The sequence below is a fragment of the Lithobates pipiens genome, unplaced genomic scaffold (assembly GCF_037356315.1).
Source record: "Lithobates pipiens isolate NorthernLeopardFrog02 unplaced genomic scaffold, aLitPip1_a1.2 Scaffold_8, whole genome shotgun sequence".
NCBI lineage: Eukaryota > Metazoa > Chordata > Amphibia > Anura > Ranidae > Lithobates > Lithobates pipiens.
This window is the reverse complement of record NW_027507903.1, coordinates 234,407,363-234,422,795: the sequence shown is the minus strand read 5'-3', so window position 1 is coordinate 234,422,795 and position 15,433 is coordinate 234,407,363. Positions and strand designations below refer to the sequence as shown.

The 15,433-nt window shown below is 40.0% G+C and overlaps 1 protein-coding gene across 4 annotated transcripts in view; it reads right to left on the bottom strand.

Annotated features, from left to right (window-relative positions):
- OSBPL8 (oxysterol binding protein like 8) overlaps positions 1-15,433 on the bottom strand; it is a 403,742-nt gene that overhangs the window by 229,308 nt on the left and 159,001 nt on the right. For all 4 annotated transcript variants that reach the window (XM_077474149.1, XM_077474151.1, XM_077474150.1 and 1 more), the window contains one exon: positions 6,663-6,699. In XM_077474149.1, the coding sequence (XP_077330275.1) occupies positions 6,663-6,699 (37 nt within the window). The remainder of the gene's footprint in view (positions 1-6,662; positions 6,700-15,433) is intronic.

Below are 15,433 nucleotides of genomic sequence, written 5' to 3'. Positions count from 1 at the left end.
CACGGAGTCTTAACAGCCTATGATTCAAAAATGGCAGACAAAAACAAACTAAATACATATTCGAGCAAGCTTTTAAAAACACTCAATTCCCTTTGACCGTGACAAATCCTCCATCCTCTCTAAAGCTTGAACTAAAATAGATTTGTTTAGCTAATAATAACGAATAACGGCGATATTTCACCTTCCTGATAATACTTTTGACAACACTGTATTGTTGACCAGCAAAACAAACAATCAGAGCCCATTTACACATACACACTCATTTTTGTCCATTGAAGCGTGTGGTGTTAAATAGCCAATTCAAAGTGATTGGGGGTGTCACACACAATAATAAGTACTGCCTATAGGACAACGCAGAGCATATACATGTGTGTTGCAGCGCGCTATAACATGGACGCACTTGACTTCACACTGCAGAGCTTTACCATACGTTGCTCTCTGGATTCACATGAATTTGCACATGTAAAAAATGTATTTTATGCATTTGTCAGTATATTTATAAAATAGGGGCAGGGCCTTTTTTTTTTTTTTATTAATAATAAAGCAGAAGTTATTTGAAGAAAGCACCGACAGGTAGAATTTTTCTCCGTCTCTTCTGTCATGTGATTCTCTTCGCCTCCCAGCATTTTTTATACAAGCACAGCTCAGACTATGATCTTGGCACAGTTTTTTGCTGGGACAAAGTAATTTCCGTGTGCATGTGCCGGAGTTACACCATCCCGGACCGGCCAATTAAGACTGTATAAGGCTGTTTAAGACTCGAAACAGAAACAAAAATCTGCTATGAGCGCGCACGGCAAACAGGGAAACAGGGAAATTACTGATACATTGATTACTGATACACTCACCGGTCACTTTATTAAGTAAACCTGTTCAATTGCTTTGTAACACAAATTGCTATCAGCCAATCATATAGCAGCAACTCAATACATTTAGGCATCTAGACGCAGTAGTTTAAATGCTGAAGTTTAAACCGAGCATCAGAATGGGGAAGAAAGGGGATTTAGGTGACTTTGAACATTACATGGTTGTTGGTGCCAGATGGGCTGGTCTGGGTATTTCAAAAACTGTTGATCTACTGGGATTTTACCGCACAACCATCTCTGGGGTTTACAGAGAAAGGTACAAAAAAAAATAGAAAATATTCAGTGAGTGAAAGTTGTGTGGACGAAAATGCCTCGTCGTTGTCAGAAGAGAATGGGCAGACTGGTTTGAGATGATAGAAAGGCAACAGTAACTCAAATAACCACTCGTTACAACCAAGATAGCCATATCTGAACACACAGCACATCGAACCTTGAAGCGGATGGGCTACAGCAGCAGAAAATCCTCCCTGTCAGCTAAGCAGAAGGAAAATTAGGTTACAATTCGCTCAAGCTCACCAAAATTGGACAGTGGAAGATTGGGAAAACATTGCCTGGTCCGAGTCTCGATTTTAGCTGGGATAGTCACATAATAGGGTCAGAATTTGGTGTAAATAACATCAAAGTATGGATCCATCCTGCCTTGTACCAATGATTTAGGCTGGTGATGTAATGGTGTGATGGTTATTTTCTTGGCACACTTTGGGCCCCATAGTGCCAATTGAACATTGTTTAAATGCCAGGGTATACTGGAGTATTGTCGCTGATCATGTCCATCCCTTTATGACTACAGTGTACCCATCTTACAATTACTACTTCCAGCAGGATAAGGTACCCTGTCACAAAGATAAGATCATCACAATCCAAAGACATGCTGGTAGGTTAATTGGCTTCTGTCCAAAATTGGCCCTAGTATATGAATGGGGACCTTAGATTGTGGGCTCCTTGAGGGTAGGAACTGATGTGAGTGTACAATGTACAGGGATAGGGACAATTGTAGACACTCACTCAGGTTGAACTGGATGGACTGGTGTCTTTATTCAACCTTACGAACTATGAAACTATCTCAAACTGGTTTCTTGAACATGACAATGAGTTCACTGTATTCCAATGGCCTCCACAGTCACCAGATCTCAATCCAATAGAGCACCTTTGGGATGTAGTAGAATGAGAGATTCACTTCATGTTTGTGCAGCCGACCAATCTGCAGCAACTGAGTGATGCTATCATCTTAATATGGATCCAATGCAACAAAGAATTAAGGTAGTTCTAAAGGAAAAAGGGGGTCCAACCTGGTACTAGTAAGGTGAAGGGTGAGTAAATGTTGTGTACAAGTACTTGCACATTATAGCAAAATGGAGGCCCATTTTTTTCCCACCACTGGTGGATTACTTGCTCCTTAAAAATGTGTTTATATAATTTTTTATTTATATATATATATATAGATAGATAGATAGATACACACATCTCTCTCATATATATATATATAAAATATATATTCTTAAAAATAATGTAGGTGTTGCTGCTACATTTGGCCTGTGCCATCCCGATTACAAATGCATTAATGGATAAACCTTGGTTCTCACGTGATCCTTTTTTTTCTGAGTTTTCGATTTTTATATATATATATATATATATATATATATATATATATACACATACACACACACACTTAACAGATATTTATAAAGAAATCAGTAATGCATACAATTAAGTTGGAACACATCTGGCATAGTTAAAAAGAGATCCAGTAGAGGAAATCAAAGCTGATTTTTCCTACAGCTGTATATTATTATTATTATTATCTGTCAAACAAGACAGCTTGCGTCTCCATATACTGCAAAGTGAATATATAAAAAAAAAAAAAGAAATTAAAAGCCCCATTATCTACAGATCCCAGCTTGCTTTTAAAAGCCGCAGCCTAGAAGGAAGTGTCAGTGGAAGGTTTTAAGTTGATAACATGCGAGTCATTAACACTGACATTGACACTGGGAGGAGATGAACTCTGTAAAACACAAAATAGTCATAGTATGGAGGGACTATACCAGGAGCTGGTCTCTGTGTGCAAACACATCCTAAAATTAGTATGAGGCCACTTACAACAGAAAATCTCATGTATTTCCTGTGTAGAGATGGATTCCACAAACATGTAAAAAGTCAGGTATCCCTGTATGAAATGCATCCGATTTAACCACATACAGAGCCTCATATGCTTGTGTGCACGAGGCTATATTTTAACAATGGCTAGTCAAATTGTACAATGCCTTGAAAAATTATTCATACCCCTTAAAATTTTCCACATTTTGACATGTTACAACCAAAAACGTGAATATATTTTATTGATTTTGTGTAATAGACCAACACAAAGTGGTACATACCGTATTTATTGGCGTATAACACGCACTTTTTCCCCTTAAAATCAGGGGAAAATCGCAAGTGCGTGTTATACGCCAATCCCCGCTGATTGTGGGGAAAGGGGCAAGTGGAGCAGAGATACACAAAGCCAAAGTGTACTTGGCTCCTTTCGCAGTCCCGCCCACCTCCACTGATTGTATGTCAGCGCCGCTGACATACAGAAAGCCGAGTGTACTTCGACTGGTCTCGGCTCCTCTCGCATTCCCGCCCCTGACTTTGAGCAGAGCTGTCTAGCCGAAGTACACTCGGCTTTCTGGATGTCAGTGGTAATCGCTCCTCTCGCAATCAGTGGAGGTGGGCGGGACTGCAAGAGGAGCCGAGTAAAGCTGAGGATACTTCGGCTTTGTGAATCTCGGCTCCGCTCGCTCCTCTCCGTTCAGTTAGCGGGGGATCAGCGTCAAATTTAAAAATCGGGGCTATTCTGAAAAGAGATTGGGCAAGGCTGCAAATGGACAAGGCTGCCGATGGACACTGATAAGGCTGCATTGATGGGCATTTAAATATAATTTTTTTCCTTAAACTTCCCTTCTAAACCTTATATTTTCCTTAAAATTACCTCCTAAACTTGGGGTGCGTGTTATACGCGGATGCATGTTATATTTCGATAAATACAGCAATTGTGAAGTGGAAGGAAAATGATAAATGGTTTTCACATGTTTTTAACAAATAAATATCTGAAAATGTGGTGTGCATTTGTATTCAGCCCCCCTGAGGTAAGGCTTTGGATATTTTTTTTTAGAACCTAACCCTGCTTTAAACTTCTCCACAACTTTATCCCTGACCTGTCTGGTGCATTCCTTGGCTTTCAGGATGCCCTTTGTTCACTAAGGTTCTCTAACAAACCTCCGAGGGCTTCAGAAAACAGCTGTATTTATACTGAGAATAAATTACACATAGGTTGACTATTTACTAATTAGGTGACTTCTGAAGGCAATTGGTTCCAGATTTTTGTTAGGGGTATCAGAGTTAAGGGGGCTGAATACAAATGCATGCCACACGTTTTAGATATTTATTTGTAAAAAAAAAAATTATGAAAACCATTTATCTTCCACTTAATAATGCGTCGCTTTGTGTTGGTCTATCATATAAAATCCCAATAAAATACATTTACATTTTTTTTTTCTTTTTAAATTAATTTCTCTTTATTTACATTTAAATTTTTGGTTGTAACATGAGAAAATGTGGAAAATTTCAAGGGGTATGAATACTTTTTAAAAGGCACTGTAGCTAGAACCTCAACAGGTGTGATGGTAAGCATAATTAGTTTCTTGATGTGCGTTTTTTTTTGTTTTGTTTTGTTTTTTATAGACATTGCAGAAGTAAAACTTTAGTCAACATTGTAGGTGTGACAACTATTAGAAAAAAATAAACTGTATGACTAGTTTTGTCTACAGTAAAGTGTATGCCATAGATGAAAGAAAACAATGTGGAAGGGGATTTGGGGACTTTACCTAGGTTACCCAACACCAAAAAGCAGACTCTGTATACCTGTAGTATGGAAGCCAACGGATCCACCTTTTAGGCAGCACTGGGATGCTAGAATTGATGAAATCCAACATATGGAATATATCACTGCCCCCAAGACAAACCAGGAAGAGAATTTCTTCCATATATATACACCATGGTTTCTCTACATGGATGCAGCACCGTTCCAGAAAACCAAATGCTCATCATCAGTTAGGCACTTCCTGGGGCCGGCCTGGGAGCTGGACAAGCCAATGGTTAATACGCCTCCCCGACTTTTTTTTTTGTTCCTCCATTACGTATCTTCCTAAGGTTCCTACCACCCTTGGAGGCTCCCTTATCCTTATTTTCTCTTCCCATACAACTTTTTCTGGCTCCCCACCTTATCCTAGTCCAAAAATATATACAAACTTAGGAGAGCGGTAGGAAGATACTCAACACATTACTGATCAAACGATTTACTTTTCCATACATAAATGTCTGACGTTCTCTGATGGCAATATTTCTGTATACAGTAAAACCTTGGTTTGAGAGCGTTTTGCCAGGCAAGCAACATTTTTTAAATACATTTTGACTTGATATGCAAGCGATGTCTTGATATACAAGTAGTGTTACGTCACAATTGGGTATAAAAGAGAAGAGCGGCGCCTCAAAGTGTAGCAATACGGCTACTTTTAATGAAGGTTCAACATTTAGCAACTCACATGGTTGATGACTGAAAGAGGAACATCTAAGTATGCAGGCATCCGGGTTAAAGCTGTCCACATAGATCATCCACCACACCACCATCGAGGTCATCCCTTCCAGGCTGCGCTTCTCGAGCGCATTAAACCTCACTCTCAGATCGCTCTACTGCAGGGTAGTCTTCCTGGTCATGATTGCAGACTGACAGCCGTAAGAGCCGGAGGTGAGGACGACGGTCTATGTGGACAGTTTTACCCCGGATGCCTGAATACTTAGATGTGTCTCTTTTAATCATCAACCATGTGAGTTGCCAAATGTTGTACTTTTATTAAATGTAACCATATTGCTACACTTGGAGGCGACCCTCTTCTCTTTTATACTGGATTTGCTTCTAATCCCCTTGTGGAGGCCGCCATTTGTGGACGGAGATTTTATGGCTACACAACCTATCACATTGCTATAATCTTTTTATATGGACTATAAACTGAAGTACTTATGAATAAATGGTTGTGGAATGAATCATCTGAGTTTTTCCATTATTTCTTATGGGTAAATTTTGCTTTGATAGAAGAGTGCTTTGGATTACAAGCATGTTTCTGGAACGAATTATGCTCACAATTCAAGGTTTTACTGTACTCTGTACATAAACCTTCTCTTCATGCAGATATATGTCATTAAGGTAGTTTATTTCTCTGCTCACTACTAAATAAAGAATGTAAAAAACACTCAGGCAGACATTTTTTAAACAAAAATTCATATGCCTAAATGTGATGTTTCTTTCTACAAATGTTCTGTACTGGAAAAACAGTATTGGACCAGTATGCAGAAGACGACTAATGAAATGAGCAAAAAAGCAGCATTAAAAATAAGTCTATAGCTAGCCAAACATTTGTACAAAATTTCTTTGAGAACATTTGATGATTTGACAACGGTCACTCAAAGGTATTTTAAAAAAACTTATATTTTTAACATTACATTTTGGAAAGTGAAAGTCGATTTGACCCCGCTAACATTCAGAAAATCAAATGAGAATTTCTTGAAAAAAAATTCTACTAGGCCAGCTTATGTTACAATATAAAATTGACCTACAGGTCAGACAGAGCGATAATGATATATCAACCACTGAGAACACGTTGTACTTAAAACTTCCAATTTCAACATAGATTGCATGAATGAACATAGAAAACACTTCCTGTTGGTGTGTCATAGAACAAATAAACATGCTTAGACACTTACGTGTTGACCCAATGGTGTCTTTGATCTCAGATTGAGGCTGTTTGAGAATTGGTAACAAAGGGAATCAGATCAGCAATCCAGCGCCAAGGGCAAACAAGATGTTGCGATGGTAAATACAGCAGCGTCGTGAAGAGCAAGGGAGAGAGGAAATACATAGTGTTAACTTGTGCTCAGACATACAAAAGCTAGGTTAAACAAAACGTGTACATAAAAATGGTGCACAGTGCATGTATTTATAGGTTAATGCCTCAGGGCCCCCCAAGTTAAAATGCAGAGATCAATGTGCTACGCAAATCTAAAGGTCTGTATTGCTAGAAAGGTTGAAATAGCATTCTCACTAATGGAAGAAAACTCGACTAAAAGCCATATATTTTCATTCTGACAGGTCAAGGCAAATGCAGGCTCATGCTTATTACAAATAAAGTGATAATTCTAATCTAATTACATTTTCAAAGGTATATTAAAGCCTGAAGCAACGTCCTGCTTTAAAATGTATTATACATAGAGAATATCTGTTTGACCTACTGGTTTCTGTATTAAGTAGGGAGTATGCAACACTATTTACACATATAAAGTATAGACTGATATCACATACAAAATACCAATACACACATACAATAATTACCTCCAATGCAGATAACTAACCCTCCCAACCACGGCACTACCTGCCTGGAGTTTGCATGTTCCTCTGGGTACTCCGGTTTCCTCCCACACTCCAAAGACATGCAGGTAGGTTAATTGGCTTCTGTCCAAAATTGGCCCTAGTATATGAATGGGGACCTTGGATTGTTGGCTCCTTGAGGGTAGGGACCAATGTGAGTGTACAACGTACAGGGATAGGGACAATTGTAGACACTCACTTGGGTTGAACTGGATGGACTGGTGTCTTTATTCAACCTTACTATGCAAGATAAAGTAGAATACAGTAAACAAGACTTATGGTGGAGTAAGGAAGTCTGCAATTTTGATCATTGTGGCTGACATATTTCAGCTCCAGGGTAAAAAAAAAAATCCCATGGCTCTTAATCTGGCTACACACTGATCACATTTTCATTCAGACTAAATGCTGAATGAAAAAAAAAAAAAAAAAAAAGCAATATTCCTCTATCCACGCTACAAAGTGTAGATAAACGAACCTTCAACTTCAGCTATTACATTTTCATAGATGCACCCACATTTCAGATGACATTTTTCTGCTCAACTCGATTTTTCAATCCAGGGATGTCTGCTAGACAGGGCCACCCACTGAGTGGCTTTTGACCAGTTCATCAGAAAGATTCCATTGGGGAGAACACTTATTTGAGAGTGGTCATTTGAGAAACAGGAGTTGTCTGAACCCTGTTTTTCATGAAAGTGTATGAAAACCCTTTTGGTCTGTAAATTATTAAAATATACTATTGACAGTGTCAAAGAAATTCATAAAATCTTGGTTGATCCTGATGGATATGTGCATATATATATATATATATATATATATAATTATTATTATAATTATTATTATTTTTTTAATCTACCTGTAAAGGTTTCTTTTGTGCAGACTTCTAAAAGTCTGAAGCTCCTAGGACCTTGGCATGTGGGGATGGGCTTATAGTTGTGCCATCAATTTTGACAGAAGGATGGGAAAGGGGGCACATGGGTGAGGAAAAATAGGTTCGGCTTTGGATAGATTAAGTTTGAGGAAGTGGTGTGACATCCAGACCGATATATCGGTTAGTAAATTAGTAAGCAGACTGAAGGAGTGAGCTGAGAGGTAGAGAAACACAGAAAGGAAGAGGAAAGGAGGAAGTAGAATTTTAAGTAACGCTAAATGTGTGGTTGGATAAAGTAGGATAAAGTAGGATAAAGTAGGAAAAGAACAGTCACAGAGAACAAATCGACGAAATCCAGACTGAAAGGGATCAAGAAGGCTATTATCTGCAAGATGGTCGCTCAGTTGGTTATAGACCAGACGTTCAAGGAGTATGAATAAAAAGGGGAGCAAATAGATGGGGGAGTAAGTTGTTAAGATTGGATGGGTCCAGTAAGAGCTTTCTAAGTTTGGGGAAGACAAGTACATGTTTTAGAGAGTTGGGGAAGATGCCAGAAGAGAGGGAGATATTGAATATGCGGGTTAAAAAGTGTAGAAGAGAGCCAGAGGGTTGAACGTAGCATTTGCGTGTGAACAGAATCCAGAGGGCAGGTGGTAAGATGTACATAAGCAAGTAGTTTAGTAACCTCGTCTATAGCTGTGGAGTTAAAAGAGGGATGTAATGATTGTACCTGTGGGCATGAAGTGTAAAGCGTGGAGGGTATCTGAACAGTAGAGATCTCCTCACAAACTGTACCCACTTCTGTAATGAAGTAATTGGCAATCTCGTGGGCAGTTAGTTAGTTGGTGGGTTGAAGGTAGAGAATAGATGATGGGGACAGGATGATAAGTTGTTAATGAGAGTGATGAAATAGGTCTGTTTGGCAGTGAGAAGGCTGGAATTGTATTTTTGGAGGGCAAATTTATATTGGTTCAAATCTGAGATTAAAGGTCCGAACACATGATCTAAAAATCAGAAGAAAAGGTTAGTTCGAACGAACATTCTGCAGATTTTCAGATTGTTTGTATGGGGCTTCTGACAGCCGATTACGATTTTTCCTCAGACAAAAGCAGGTTGTGCAGACTATAAAATTTTTGTTGTACGTGAACTCAGCGTTCGATCATCAAAGCAGAAGACTACGCATGCTCAGAATCAAAAGAATACATACAAAACTAGTTAACAAATTAAATCACTTCTGAAGTTGTTTTCTGTAATATGAGAATTTTCCTATGGTGAGAAACCTCTTCACTTTTGACATAAACCTAGCATGCAACAAAAACAAAAAAAAAAACGGACATTTGGTAATTCAAAAATCTGATTGTGTGTATGCCACAGGCGCTCATGAGCATGACTATGTTTTTTCAGTCTTCTAGTATCATCTGTTTGCCAAGGTTGAAGGGGTTGGGGCCCGAATTTGTGTGTAGTGAGGGTATAAGTAAAGTTAATCCAGGGAATATCTGATTGCCTCTTGGGGGATTAGGAAGGAATTTTTTCCCCTGCTGGAGCAAATTGTATCATGCTTTATTGGTCTTTTTTTGCCTTCCTCTAGATCAACTGTGGGTATAAGATTTTGTAAAAAAAAAAAAAAAATAATCCTTCTATTGGTTGAACTAGATGAATGTGAGGCTTTTTTTAACCAGACTAACTAACTATGAGTGCAATAAACCTGTCACATAATAGTAACAGAGATAAGTCCCAGAGGTCACATGCAACTTAGTTTAACTCATGGTGTGCCTGCATTTTTTTCAAAGTCGCTGAATTCCTGGAATTCGGCTTTAAAATGCACATTTCAACTGAATAAGAAAAAAAATTATGTATGGAAAGGCATAAACCCTGCAAAGTATGTAAAATACTTGATTTTACATGCAATATTTTAAGTTGTTGACAGGGTCTGAGGTCCATTCTTTGTCACAACATGCAAAAATAATAAAAGCAATAGGAAAAAACAAAAGCCTTCTGACGTTACTATACTGTGGGGAAAAAAAAACCTCACCCACAGCAACACTAGTATGTACACACATAATATAAAGAGAAAAGCTGAAGAGATCAAACACTGACATGCAGACTCATATCGAAAGAAACATCCTATACACAACCACATAGGAAGCCCTTATAATAAGCCTAAAGCCTCGTAGAAGCATTTCTTTTAGTTTCCCTACTGAGTGCCTTGGGAGCCTTGCATTCTGGGATGCACTTATGCATATTTCAACTATCTGCTATGGTCTCACCACTCCCAATATCTTATTATTAGTTAGTGAGGCTGCCTAGAACAGTAATGGACCATCAGGAAGGTGTGAGGTTGGAAAGGGAAAGTCCAGGCTCCCAACCATGGCAGCCTACTAGAACAGCTTTACTCAGCACTAAAGGAACTGTTAAAATAATTTCAAGCTCCTAGAGATACTCTGCTAATATAGATCTACACAGTCCACCATACATTAGCGCTATACAAGAAGTTTATTTTCAGCAATAATCATGAAATGAATAATAACAGCAGGTAGGAGGTAAAGAGACTGACATTTGTAATATCTCTTTGCACTAGGGGCCAGTGGAGAAGGGCCCACCTTACATTAGTGATCATATGAAAAGTGTCCTCTTACTTTGCAGGTCATTCTAGAAGTGATCCCTACATTAGATGTTAGAGCAAATTTGCCTCCTTTACTGATCGTGCAGGTTGGAGATCAATATCCACCATTGTTCACTGCTCAAGAAACCCCTAGGAACCTCTGAAGGAACCCCCGGGATCCACGGAACCCTGGTTCCGAAAGGATTAATTTCAGGGTGGTAAAAATCCTAAGCAGAGGTAGACACCAAGTTCATAAGAGTACTGTTATTCTGCTATTCACTTCATTTTTAGGGCTCATGAACATGACTGCAGCGGTGCTGCAGAACATGCAAGAGTGTACATAACCTGTGTATTCAGCACCAAACCTCTTCTTTTGTGGTCCCTTGGTGGTGGTCCAAACTACTCCTGCCTGCTGAGTGCCCGCAATAGCAAGCCTCTTACTCGAGCAGGCTCGTTTCTGACATTATTCATTCACACACAGAGCATGGCTCGCCCCCAACCCCGCTCTCTACTCATTGGCTCACTGACAGACAACAGTAGGAGCAACTGTGAGCCAAAGAGGAGAGAGAGAGAGAGAGAGACCACGGAGAGCAGCTGCTCTCATGCATGTTGCTGTATCAAGATAGAGCTTAAATAAGTATAAGGGGGTGGATCAAGAAAGGGGTTTTTTTACCTAAAAAAGGAGAAAGAAGTTCACCGTTGGGAACATGCTAGATGTTCCCCTCGTTTTTACGGTGGAACATCTAACATGCTCCCAATGCTGAAGCCGCTGCCTGAAGTTCCCCCGTACTAGCTGTCACTTTTTGGAATCAGCGTGGTCATGCAGGGTTTTGACCACACAGTAGAGCTGCACGATTAATCGTTAAAAAAAACACGATCTAGGTTCACTCCCCTGACGATCTCTCCCGCTGAGAGTAGGCGATTCTTTCATATAAAGAAGTGGAGAGATTATCTGCTCACTGCTGTCAAAAGAAAGCATCCTGGGCAATCTGCCAAGTTTAGAACTTGAAACATTGTGACTAACTTACTTCTTAGATCAAAGGGGTAGAACTTCTTGTGTAAATAAATAATCTGGGCAGTCTAACAAGCTTGTGTAAATGCAAGAAGTTTAACCACTTAAAGTCTAAATCTTTTTCTCTCACTTCTTTCTTAAGTTAAAATCAATATATTTTACTAGAAAATTACTTGGAACCCCCAAATATTATATTATATATATATATATAATTTTAGCAGAGACCCTAGCGAATAAAATGGCAATTGCTGCAATATTTTATGTCACACTGTGTTTGCCCAGCGGTCTCACAAATGCAATTGTTTGGGAAAAAATACACTTCAATAAATAAAGAAAAAACAAAACAGTAAATTTAGAACAATTTTTTTTTTGTTTTAATGTGAAAGATGATGTTACGCCGTGAGAATCATGAGAGAATAATGAGAGAATCACAATTATCTTCTAAGCAAAAAAATCGTGATTCTCATTTTAGCCAGAATCGTTCAGCTCTACCACACAGCCATGTCATTTACAGAGCTCTGTCCTGACATCCTTTGTGTCTGTCAGCTTGTAACTCTCTATAATTCTGTCAGAGTGTATCTGCTTACCCATATGAGATGTACGGGCATACACTGCAGGAGACCTGAATGGCACCAGTGATCTGCTGAAGTTTTACAGGGTCCAATAATAATAATAATAATAATAATAATAATGCACTTTTTTCATCTGCAAAAAAAGTGCATTTATTTTTTATTTTTTAAAGTGAACTTATCCTTAAATAATAGAATGCATTAAGTTAATTTATGGTCTGTTCTTTATGTAAAATAATGTCTTAAATAAAAAAAAAAAAAAAAAAAACTGTTACTAAAAAGGTGACAGTTTTAAGCACCCCTTGGCAGTAGCATATTTTTGCCCAACCTCTGTCACTGTAACGTCTGCTGGTAACCTTGGTCTACGTATAAATGTGGAAAAACTGTAAATAAAAGCACTTTTAAATCTAAACCATTGCGCCCCCTATCCCCCCTCCTCTTTGTCATCATCATTGAGCATTTGGCTTGTGCCATACGTCAAAACCCCTCCATTCTTGGTATTCAAACTCCGTCTGCTCATCACAAACTCTCCTTGTATGCTGATGACCTCCTAGTGTATATTCAGAATCCACACATCTCCATACCATCCCTACTTAGTGAATTTCAACGCTTTGGTATCTATAGTAACTTTAAGCTCAACATCTCTAAGACGGAAGCCCTTAACATATCCCTTACCCCCTCCACGCTGTCCCTTCTGCAATCCAACTTTTCATTTAAATGGCAGGCTAAGGGGATCTCGTACCTAGGGGTTGTTATACCCTCCAACCTAGCTGATTTGTTTTCTCTGAATTATATCCCTTTGCTTAACCGTATACGGAAAGACCTCGAGGAGTGGGGGGGATCTCCCTTGCCCTGGTTCGGACGGATTAATATCCTGAAGATGGACACTCTACCCAAGTTCCTATACTTATCTCAAACAATACCCATCCACGTCCCCAAATCGTTTTTTATCTCCCTACGCTCGCTGGCAATCAGATTCTTGTGGAGCCGGGGCCTCCCCAGGGTTAAATTTAAACTACTGACGATCCCGAAGACTTTGAGAGGCACAGGCCTCCCTGACTTTGAGACTTACCATAAGGCCACTCATATGACTCGCATCATTGAGTGGTTCTCTCGCCCTTCCTGCAAGGCTTCGGTGTCTGTTGAACAGGACTTTTCCCCTGTGGATCTCCGAGCCCTTCCATGGGGTTATAACCTGGGCTACTCTCGTATGACCTCCTTGTCCCCTCTGACTTTGGCCTCTCTGACGATGTGGTACAGGACGGGACTAAACTCCACTCTCTCCTCGGACCCGGGCCCCTTGACGTCCCTCTTTGACCATCCTGCTTTGCCACAAAGTGCAGGGGCGGCCTCCCTAGGACCTTTTAAGCGCACAGATTGGCCGCAGGCCCGTACCTTTGTGCACCCCTCTCAGGGCACCCCGGTCTCTGTGACAGAATCCGGTGATTGGCTCACGGCCCTACATGTGTCCGCATTTGCCAAACGACTACACTCCTCCTCTCAGATACATCGCAAGCTTACCATTTTCGAGGAACTGTGTTCGCTCCCTGAAACTCCCAAACACTTACTGTCCTCCTTATATAACCTACTACAGACTTTAGCACATGATCAACTCCCACATTACACCAGGCTGTGGTCTGCGGATTTGGGTGAGGACATCTCTGTGCCGGAATGGCATACCTCTTTTCATTTCACACATAAGTCAACAATCTCCTGCTACTCCCAAGAAAAGAACTACAAGCTATTATCCAGGTGGTACAGGGATCCTGCTACTTTACACAGGATTTTCCCGTCTACCCCGGCCAACTGTTGGCACTGTGAAGCTTCAGTCGGAACTTACATGCATGTCTGGTGGGACTGTGAGAGGATCCGCCCCTTCTGGACACAGGTTTTTGAATGTTACAATCTCTTGGCTGATACCCCGGTTCCTATCTCTCCAAAAATTGCATTACTCTCTATTCTGCCAGGGTCTATTAAATCACAGAGACAAAGGTTGCTCCGTTTCTTTATGTCCTCCGCTAGGCAGCCGATACCTGCCTATTGGAAGACGACGACCACCCCCCCATTGTCACGGTGGGTATCGATTATGAATGACACCATGAGAATGGAGGAGATGTTGGCACTGGACAATGACACTTACACCAAATTTGTTTCTCAGTGGTCAATCTGGCTCCGCTTCTCTTCTTCTGACACTTTAATGAACCAAATCCTAAACGCATGAGGACGCTGTGGGCTCTCCCTTACCCTACCCCCCCCTACCCAAATTCCTTCCCCCCTCCCCCCTTCCTCCCCCTTTTTTATTCTTCTTCTTCTGCTATTTAGCTTTCCCCTATACTGCCTTGCTCCTCTTTACTTTGCTCCTTTCTCTTCTCTCTTCCTTTCTGTTCTTTCTTTTTTTTTTTATGTTCTTGTCTAAAAACTGCATCATGTAGTAACCCATGGGTGCTTCTCCCTACTGTGACCTTAGGGATCGGAGCACAGGCCGTCTTTTCTACTCTCCAAGCCTCCTGTCAGGGACCGGCTGTGGCCGTTTGTCGTTAGCCGGTCTCCTGTAATTGTACCTCAGTTACTGTTCCTGTCTGCATATGCCTCATGATGGTTACTGTTTATTGTTTTTTTTATTTGACATGTCTTAATAAAAATATTTTCAACACTAAATCTAAACCATTGCATATACTGAACACTATCATAAGTATTAGAGTAATCACAATACAATACAATATTGCTATAGCAGTCTTTTATATAAGTGAGTCTATCTTATTTATAAATACATTTGTGTGACTGGACATTTCATCCTGATTATTCAGAACGGCGATGGAATAAAGCATGCTACCTGGCACGTCCCATTTCTCTATGAAGTACACCATTTCCACAGGAAGCCACGAAGACGTATTCCAACCTAGTTCTCATGTTCCATTACAAGTTTTTCTATAGATGTCATACACAAATAAACATGTCTATTTTAGATAAGACTCTGCAAGCCAGCAAATATGTTTCCCAAAAAGGAGAGAGCCGCTGCAGACTAAAACAGAATTAAATCTGGTCTCCAGAGGAAAGAT